At 56.8% G+C, this 9,977-nt stretch overlaps 1 protein-coding gene across 1 annotated transcript; it reads right to left on the reverse strand.

The window, feature by feature from the left end:
• Positions 1-8,853, reverse strand: FGF5 (fibroblast growth factor 5). The gene is made up of 3 exons (XM_026042566.1): positions 8,568-8,853; positions 6,460-6,563; positions 1-348 (listed from the first exon to the last, which is right to left on the reverse strand). Exons 1-3 carry the CDS (start codon positions 8,851-8,853, stop codon positions 1-3), a joined length of 738 nt encoding a protein of 245 aa, XP_025898351.1.
• Between the last annotated feature and the right edge of the window lie 1,124 nt (positions 8,854-9,977).

Genomic DNA, 9,977 nt, shown 5'->3' on the forward strand with positions numbered 1-9,977 from the left:
CTACCCGAACCGAAACTTGAGGCGGTATTTGACGGGCGCCGAGTGCTTGCGCGGCGCCGGGGCCTTGGCCCGAGGCGGCGGCCGCGGCGGCCTCTTCTTCCTCTCGGGCATGGCCACGGTGAAGGCGAGCTCGGGCTGCTCGGCGCGCCCGAAGCGCGGCAGGAAGTGGGTCGAGACGTGCTGGGGCTTCACGCGGGGGCTGCAGCCGCGCTTGGCCTTGCCGCGCTTGTTGAGGGCCACGTACCACTCGCGGCCCGAGCGCTCGCTGCGGTGGGCGGCCGAGGCGTACGTGTTGTAGCTGTTCTCCTGAAAGCGCTCCCGGAACTTGCAGTCCTCCGTGAACTTGGCCTAGGGAAGCAAACCCAGACAGGAGAAGCTTACCCGAGGGCGGGCGTTCGGCCAAGCCCCTGCCGCTTTCCCCTGCCAAAGGGCCGGCCGCTGCCGCTCGCTTCGGTTCAAGGCTCCCAAATCAAGCGGCCAAACGGTGTTCAGCAAAGAGGGGGGGCTCAGAGACTCCCTCCCAGGCCACTGGATGCCCCACGCTTTGAGAAATCTGCCAACTGAGATATCCTCAAAAGCCCATCTTCAGCACCCCCTTTCTGGGCTTCTGCAGAAACACGGGTTGCAAGAGCCTCTCCCCGACCCGCCTCGGCGCCGGCAGCCTTCACACATCGCTCGTCGGCCCATCTTCCCTACTGAAAGGGCGTAGGAAAAGGGCCTTTATCTGCTGGCCAGCAGCTTCCTTGGAGAAAAATTAGGTCCTAACCCTCCCTCTATCTGAATTCCTAGCCTCGCATGGCCTGCTTTTGCGCTGAATCATTGCTTAATAATCTGGAAAGGCAATTTGCATGCAGATTTGCCCTGCTTCGCAAAGCATAGCTTTGATTCTATTGGATTTCTTTTTTCCCTAAATAACCTGGGGTCTCTTACCCCTTGATAACCTTAAGAAATGACTTCCAGCCAGAGAAGTCCTCTTCACATGAACAGGGCAGTTCTCTTGGTTTCGAGGCCTGGACTGCCGTGGGGAAAGGCTCTCCCAACGTAGCAGGAGGGAATAAGCCATATCCAAACCCGGCATAACGGACCTCAACTGCTTTGGATCACCAGACATACCGCTGATTCCTGCCTAGTCAGGGAATTATGCCTAGCTCTGTAAAATATCAGCTCCTTTCACACGTCACACCCATCAAAATAAGAAGAGGTAACAATGCCAGAGCAACGCCACAACAGTGCCAAGCTCCCTCGGAAAAACCAAGTTCAGATGTGGGAGCAGCAGCTAGCAAAGGATCCAGGCTCACCGAGGTGGTAGATGACACTAAGTCTTCTGCTCCTCACCCTCCTAGGAAATCAGTATACACCGAGGGCCCATTTCTGCCCTTGTGCACATGCAGAAATAGGCCATAAAACTCCAGCTATCCAAGGCATTGTGATACCTAGCTGCATTCTTCAACAGCTGCTCTGAAATACTCGCCTGTTTTTTTAATCTGATAAAGAAAACGTGAGTTGGTGTCGTATTATCTTCTAAAACGCTATCTGGTGTATCCGAGCCTGATCGCCAAGCAAAGCATTCCATGTATTACTTTAAAACAGGTGCTGAGATTTTTAGCTTAGAAATCCAAGGCAATGCAAAACCGCAGAGAAAAACCCTAGAGTTTTAGAACCAGTTCGAGCATCCTTTAGGCTTAGTATCATTTGTAACCCTGTCATTTAACCAGAGAGAAGCCGAGTCCTACAATTCAAATGACAGTGTCCTTGACTCTCCATACATTTTTTTTTCCTCCCGTCACGCTCAGAATTAAGTCTCCTTTCACCCTTTACTTGGGAGCAACGTGAGCCTGAGCGTGTTTCAGCTTTCCTGGCCTCTCATAACCCAGCGTGGTGTTTCACTGACGTGTGACCAGTGTCACCATCAACCCTTGTCGCTCTCTGCAGCCCAGCTGAGACGGGGGGCACTGGGCAGCCCCCGCATCGCCCGGTGTCGCCCCTCAAAGGGGAGGCTTTAGGAACAGCTGGCCCTCATGATTAATATTGCTCATCATATGCTGACTTGCAGAATATTCTTCTGGGCTGTAACTTACAGCTGAATTTCAAACAAAACCCGGTGGCTACGTTTCGGGGGGAGCCCTCGGAGGGGATGCAGGGAGGAGCTTTCCCCCGACGCCAAGGCCCCCCACACAGGGCACTGCGAGTTGCCCCCCTAAGCTGCCCTGCTTCCCCCAAGCTCCTCACGGGCTCAGCGGGGCGGAGACGGGGCCCTACTGACAGCACCTTGTGCAAGGGCAGTGAAGCAGCCCCTGTGTTTCCGGGGGGGATTTGGGTGAATGGCAAGAACAGGCCCGGTTTTGTTTGAGGAAGTTAAGCTGCCTCCCCTGCCTTGGGGATCAAGACCCACAGAGCCCTCCGACCCAGTGCCGACAAGGGCTCAACGTGGCTTTGCAGGCAGTGGGACGAACATGAGCTGCTGCTCCGGCTGCAGACGGGCGGCTCCCAGCTGCTGGGCTCCGCGGGGAGCTAACGGAGGCTTTCAGCCCGGGCCCGCATTGCTGCGGGAATGCGGCCGTCAGAAAGCTAACCGGAAAATAAAACAGAATACCAACTACTGAAACACCTCATGACACCAGGGACAGGCCTTGGGGCCTTCTAGAGGGTTTTGGTACTGGAGCTGTTCTTTGGGGAATTGCTCCCTACAGGACCCAAACCCATGGGCTTCAGGCATCTGTGCATCAAGAGCTTCTCCTGGGCCAAGCTGCACATAGCACCTGCAGGGTCAGCGAGGGGAGGGGGCTACCCGAGAAACACGTGGCTCTTTTCACAGCAAAACGCTCCAGCGGGATGAAAAGCTTTTGTCTCGGAGCGTTCCAGGCTGAGCGCCAGTGCACGTGCGGAAGACAACAAGGCAACACCAGCACTTTTGGAAGATAACATGTTTGAGCTCCCTCCTCAAAAAGAGCACGACAGGAAGATGCCCCTTGGCTGCAAACGATCACCTCCAGCGTGTGGCACACCAGCTCCCACCACGTGCCCCCACGGCCTTGGGGACCTGCCAACATGCCAAAGTCCCCAGCACTGCTGCTATAGGTTGCTAATGCTGGAGGCGGCAAGAAAGACCAAGGAAGGATGCAACTCTGCACCCTCACAAGACGTCAGTGCCCACAGGCACTTCATGGGGCACAGGGCTTCAGCAGAGCGTCTGCACGACTTGCCCCAACTCACTGTGGAGAGGCGCACAAGTGCGTCAGTGCCTATGTCCCAGCCCAGACCAGCAGCAACGAGATCACCTTCCTCCACGAGCATCCACACATGGGTCCAAGCCCCTTTCCCTGTCACCCATCTTCACTTGGTACAGTGAGGGAGGACAGCGACTCGGACCTGTCACACTGCAGAGGGAAGGGACTTGGGCCTTTCGTAAATATACCAGGGCCCTTGGTCTGTGATATGACCTGAATTAGCATCCATGGACGCTCCCTGCTCAAGAACAGCCAGGTCTTCCTCAAAACATAACAGCTACTTTGCCAAGAAGGGGTTTTCACCATGCAGATGTTTAAAGATCCTTAAAGACGGTGAGCAAAGAGATGGCAGGGAGGAAGAAAAACAGATTTTCAACCTGTTGCACTGTTACGAGGTTGTAGGCAACTGGTTGATCCTCACTTGGACAGTTTCCCCTGCTATGTCTGAGCTTTCCAGCTACACCCTGGTAACATCTCGGTTGTGAAATGCCACTTTTCTTGCTGGCCTCACCCAGCCTGGCCAACATGTACAGCCTGAGCTCAGGAGCTGCAAAGACAGAGCCAGACGTAAAGCACAATCCTGAAGTCAATTAAATCTTTTAAATTAAAAGCAAGAGGAGATTTGCCCCAGTGAGGACCAAGGCATTTGGTCTGCAGTTATTAATTCGACACAGCTCTTAAGAAAGGAAAATTGCCTTAGACCCCTGTAGACAAATACTGCTGCTTTCAGGTTCGCGCTAGCCCCCTCCTGAAATCAATGCCAACCAATTCGTGCCCATTTAATGATAATAATGCTCAAAGATGTAACCAAGGATTTAAAAATGAGGAAGGAGCCATCTGTGCGTGGAACTGATAATTGCTAGCAATATTATTTCTAAATCCAGCGTCTAAAAATGAACCACTTCATAATTTAATTAAGCCGCCATCAAAAAGAGTGAGGGCCGTTGCGAAGCGCTGAGCTCCGATAAAGCGGAGCCCAGAGAAGTGGCCGCGAAGGATCCCACATAACTGCAGGAATTACTTTTATCTACAGTCCAGCACAAAGTCGCTGCAGTGACTTCCATATCAAAGCGCGGCGGTGAGTGACAGGCGCAGGACTTGCTTTGTACAGCTTAAAACTCATTAGGCCATGAAATAACTTTATCCTACCAAGCCAGGAAAGAACAACAGATGCTGGGCCTGCGTTATCGGCATTATTGCGTCCAGCGATCTTTAGACATTTGGGTCAAGTTTCGACAAATTCGCCGCTTTCATCTGAGCTAGGAATCGCATGTCCTAACCCCGGGCTCTGACCTACCTAATCAATGCCCAATTATAACGCGGGGCTTTGTAGGGCAACAATTAACCATAACCTGATGAGGCCCTAATTTAATTTGGACCTGTGTTGAAGCATAAATCAAGACTTAAATTCTGAATATCAGCTCTATTGTACGACACCGAGGAGGAAGGTCTCAGAGGGATATGAGGTAGATGATATGAGGGATATGAGGTTCTTGACAGACTGACCTGAGAATTACACACGACGCTTGTGCCCCACCCCATCCTTTCCTGCTGTTGAAGTTGTGGTCGAGGGAAAACTGGGAAGCTGAATTCAAATGTTTTTCTCCTCTTTTGGAAGACTCCAGCAAAATCCTGTATGGAGACCCGTGTCAGGTAGGAGAGCCCTCAGCTCCCTGGGGTTTAGCTGAGCAGCCCCCAGACCTGGCGTGTCCAGCCCCTCGGGCAAGAAGGACTAATTGGACATGAGCAGACAGCTGAGCAGGCTGAAGCCTGGGAGGTGCCACCAGTCTCCTAAAATTCCCCTGGAGAAGGGGCCATGCGCAATGGCACAACAGCCTAATGCAGCGCCAACAGCCCCAGTCGTCACCCTTTTAGCACCTATCCTGCACCTCTTCCCCTCAGACGCCCTTGCTCGGCAGAAAGCTTGCTCCCATCTCTGCCTTCCTTTTTTTTTTTTTTCCTCCTTCCTTTTCGTGCTGTCTTACCTGCTGCTCTGCTCTCTGCCTGTGCTTTGCCAATTTGCTACCCCTTTTCCTTCCCTCTTGGCTTTCTTGGCCTCCTCAGCCATTTCTACTTTCTTCTGGACTGTGATCCTGCTGCTATTTTGTTTGCTAAAATAAGCAAGGCTGTGCTCACCCTTGAAGCATCATTAGGTTTCAGGAGTAACACTTCACTAAAAGTCAAGGGACGGAGAGGCGAGTTCATAAATCTCTGTTTCAGGCAATTTGTAGACTCAAGCAGCAGAATTACCAGGAAGAGTCACTTCACAGCAGTGAAGCTAATTTCATAACCATGGGGGTAGGAATTTGCTTTTTCTGAGCAAAATAAATAAATAAATAATAAAACTCCATGCTGCTAGCCCTGCATCAACACTCTGGGAACCAATTTGGATGACAGGTCATACAAGAGGCTGAATTAAAAATATCCTCCTTGGGCTGCTGCATTCACACACTTTGAGAGAATGACCTCTAGGTAAGCCCGGCAATTATTTTAAGCCATGTTTACATTATCTCTAAGATTAACAGAAAAAATAGCAAGCAGTAGCTTCAAATTGGAAAAAAAAAGAAAAAAAAAAAAGGACATGAAACAAACTCCAGGGATTCATTCGACATTAAAAAAAAAAAAGGATAAAAAATAAAAAGCTTAATTCCTTCTGCTGCAAAAGATACAGAAGGAAAGCAGCATGCAGAAACGAGAGTTGCAGTGGCTGCCACGTAGCCCTCCAATATACCTGCTAGGAAGCCTCGACCCAACCGGACTTCTGCTCACGCTGCGGCCAAGCACAGCGTGGAGCTCCCCAAGCGCCTCCTGGGCCCCTTGCCTGCTCCCGTGGGGCCAAAGCGAGGGGATTCTCCCAGCCTTAGGAGGATCGGGCTTTGCCCCAACAGATGGGACACCCAGTGGCACCTCCTCGCCACCCCCGAGCCCCCACATAGGGCTGCTGGCGTGGCGCGTGCTACCGTATTTTCCTAAACTAACCCCAATAACCAACGCAGCCTTTTGATGCAAACACCTCGCTGCCAAACCACACGTGCACTGAGCAAATGCAAGAGCTGGGGGGCTTTTGGATCCAGCAGCCGCCTCGCTGCTGCGAAGCCCGGAGCCTTTGCCGGACACCTCGGCAGCCTGAGGCGCCCGGGGCCTCCTGCATCTCTGGAGCTACCACGGGCATGGAAAACTGCCGCAACGCCTTTAATAAACAAGACATACTGAGAATGGGGTTTTTACTTACACTTGCATGGAGTTTTCCTTTTTTTGACATCGCTAAAAATTTGTTGCTGAAAACTCCTCGTATTCCTACAATCCCCTGAGACACAGCAAATATTTCCAAAATACCTAGGATGACAGAAATCCCAAAATAAATCACAGTTCTTTGCACAGCGTGACAAAAAGAAAAAGAAAAGAAAAGTACCCGTGTACGTTGGCATTTGCACTCCAAAAGCTCCGCTTCGTGGCTCCCGCGCCCTGCGTGACAGCCGTGAGCAGCGGGCAAGCCGCTAAGGAGCCGTGTTTGCGGGGGAAAAGGGGCTGCTGCTGCTGCACCTGCTGGGGAAACGGCTCCTTTGGGGCCGCCTCAGCTCTGACCTTTCCACAGGCACAGAGCTGGTCTCCAAAACTTAGGTAAGCATGGGGAGAATTTAGGCCAAAAATACAGCACCTTGGACCTACGGCCTCTCTAGCCAACCAGGCCTCAGCCTTCCTGCTCCCGGGCGGATGCTCCTGTGGAGAGGATGGCGTCGCGCACACTGATCTGAGCCAGGGAGGAAAAGACCGGGGTCATTTACCTCCGTGCTGCCCGGGCAAGGTACCGGCAGCCGCCCCTTGCCGCGGGGCCGCCCATCGGCCCCATGGGGAAACCACCTCTTCCCATCTGGTTGGGGCTTTTCCTTGCACCCTGCAAGCTCATTCCCCATAAGCAGAGGGCCCCATGGGGAAATAAGGGAGACATCAGCACCAGCAGGACCCCCCAGACAAGGCTGCTCCCTGCCACCTTGGCCTCATCCCATGGTGACTATCACTCAGCCACCCCAGCAGCCTCAGCCTGCGGCACCCGTGGGCTCCATTCCCCAGACACGTGCCCACTACCTAGGAGAACTTCCCGCTCAACCCATCGCCCTGAGATGCCCCTGCAACGGGGCAGTGTTTTTCATGGCACGGAGGGTAAACGTGAGGGCCAGCTGAGCCCCTGAGGGAGATGGGGGTCCAGCTGCAGCGTATCTGCCCCACAGCAAGGCAGTCATGAGCTCGGCATGCCAATAGGCTTTGGGACAGTTCCGGGGGGCCGAGGGAGGATTAGGTCACCGCTGCCCATGAGTGGTTTAAGGTGGGAAGGAAGCTGCAGGAGGCAGGCAGATTGCAAACTCTTCCCGTGAAGGAGCTCTGACTTCCTTGCCCTTCCTCCTCGGAAGGTCAGGGCCGGCAACACTTCAGCCTGCGACGTGCCCAAGCACCCAGACAGGGCTCTCCCGCTCCGCTCTGTGTCGCGGAGAGCACGCCGGGAAGGCAGCAGCTCCACGAGATCAACACCCGGATTATTTCCGGCAAGCCAGATTTTGTCACTGCTCCCGAGCGCAAGTGACAGGCAAAAGGGCTGTCGCTTGCGGGGTCATGGCAGGACCAGCCTCAGCCTCTCCCAGTCCTCTTTGAGCCACTCTCCTTCCCTCCACCAGGAAATCGCAGCCTCTCCAGCTGCAACCTCTGCTTCTCCCTCCCCAGGGGAATTGCAGCCTGGCTCCTATTTTTAAAATCCACAGCCCCTGGTGCTTTGCTCAAGCCATAAGAATGCCAAGGAATGAAGGGGAAAGGTAAATGGAGACGGGATGGGGAAAAAGGGAGGCAGAGCCCAGGTGAGCATCCTCCTGCCTCCCTGCCAGCTAAGATATCCTGGTTTGCACCTCCGTACTAGTCAGCACCCAACTCCTTTAGGAGGGTGTGTGGCCACCACAGGGCAACCCCTCCAGTGTCAACAGCTCCCCCCTCACAGCCCTACCACAAGCCACGGCAGGGGGGACCCTCCAGAGGTGTCTTTGGCCACCGCGCAGCCCTGCAGCCTGGGCAATGTTGGGCACCTCCAGGCACCCACCACCAAGCTGTCCTTGTGCCCATGGCCCCCTCGGGAGGGAAGACCCCTGGGGCTGCCGGGCCTACGCTCTTCCCTCCACGGCAGTCCGGAGCGGGGCCGCACCGTGCCGGGCTGGGGGGCACAAAGCGATAGGGGTCCCACGCGCTGTGCCAGGGCAGTGCCAAGGGGGCAGAGCCGCGGCTGGGAGAGAGGACCCACGCGGGACGCCCCCCCACCCCGCAGGACACGCGGCCCCCACGCGAGGGGCAGGCACTTACTGAGCGGCCCGGCGAGGTGGGCGCCGTCCACGCGGCCGTCGGGGTGCAGCTGCAGGTGGAAGCCGATGCCCACGCGGCAGTAGAGGCGGCCGCGGCGGCGCCCCGGGCGGCTCCGCGGGAAGCGGCTCGGCCCCGCGGCCGCCGCCGCCAGGGAGGAGGAAGAGGAGGAGGAGGAGGAGGAAGGCGCGGGGGCGGCGCGGGCGGCCGGCGCCCCGCCGGGCACCTGCTCCCGCCGGGCGCGGGCGAGGAGGGCGAGGAGGAGGAGGCCGAGGAAGGACAGGCTCATGCTGCCGGCGGGAGGGCGCCGCGCCGCATCCTGCTCCGCGGCCGGCAGCGCTGCACCGGGGAACGGGGGGGGGGGGGGGGGGGGGGGGGGGGGGGGGGGGGGGGGGGGGGGGCACACGCCCCTCCCCGCACCGCCACCGGGATATTTATAACGGGGCCGTCCGCGGGCCGGGGGGATGAGGAGAGGAGGGGGGCGCGACCTGCACAGCGCCTGGCACAGCCCATGCAGCGCCCCACGGGGCCCCCGGCTTCCCGCGAGTGGGGCACTGAAGCCTCAGCGCCCCGTGCCCAAGCCCAGCGCTCGCCCGCTGCCTCTGCCCCGAAAATTCACTTGCCCCAAGGAGTCGGGTCCATGCGTCTGGTCCCACATCAGGTCCCCACAAGGGAAAGGCTCTGCCACTGGAGTGCCCCCGGAGCAGGCAGCCTGTGGGACAAGCGGGGCCCCACCAAGCCCCTGGTGGACACGCACGGGTGCGGGAAGGATTGGGTTGCAGGGCCCGCCGGCTGCAGCGCTGGAGCAGGGGAGATGAGAGCCAACAGCTGCACTGCCAGCCCCACCGCCTGCCCGCCACCCCTCAGCCCTTGCGGGAGCCAGAGGCAGCACCCCCTAGCCCCAAACCACTGTCACCACCGCATGAAGGTGCCAAGTGCCCTGGGGAACCGTTGCCACCAGAGGCTGGACAATGGCAACCCCAGGAGCGTGAGAGCACCCCTCACTGCACACCAGGGCGCCCAGGCTCGGCCCCTTGCGCTCCTGTGGCCGGGATGTAGCAGTACCTGCTACACGACCATGGCCGTGTATCCCTCAAACAGAAGCCACCCTTGGGGTAGCACCCTGACATCCATCTGGCTTTCAGGGGCAGCACCTTCCCACCTCTCCCTCCCCATCTCTCATTGCCAGAGCACATTGCCTTGCTCCCCAGGCACCACGGGAGAGCCTCCCCTGTCCCTACTCGCAGCCCCACTCCTGCATTTCCTGGCCTCACTGCTCCACCAAAGCTTCCCGCAAACTCAGCCAAGGCCAAGACCATCTGGGAAAGCTCCCCGCGTCTTGCAGAAGCGCTCATTGACAGCAGCAGGAAGTCGCACCAAGCCGGTCAGGGCCTCGGTGGCCACCATCCTCAA

Source organism: Nothoprocta perdicaria, unplaced genomic scaffold, assembly GCF_003342845.1.
Source record: "Nothoprocta perdicaria isolate Ctin4 unplaced genomic scaffold, notPer1 scaffold_308, whole genome shotgun sequence".
Classification (NCBI taxonomy): domain Eukaryota; kingdom Metazoa; phylum Chordata; class Aves; order Tinamiformes; family Tinamidae; genus Nothoprocta; species Nothoprocta perdicaria.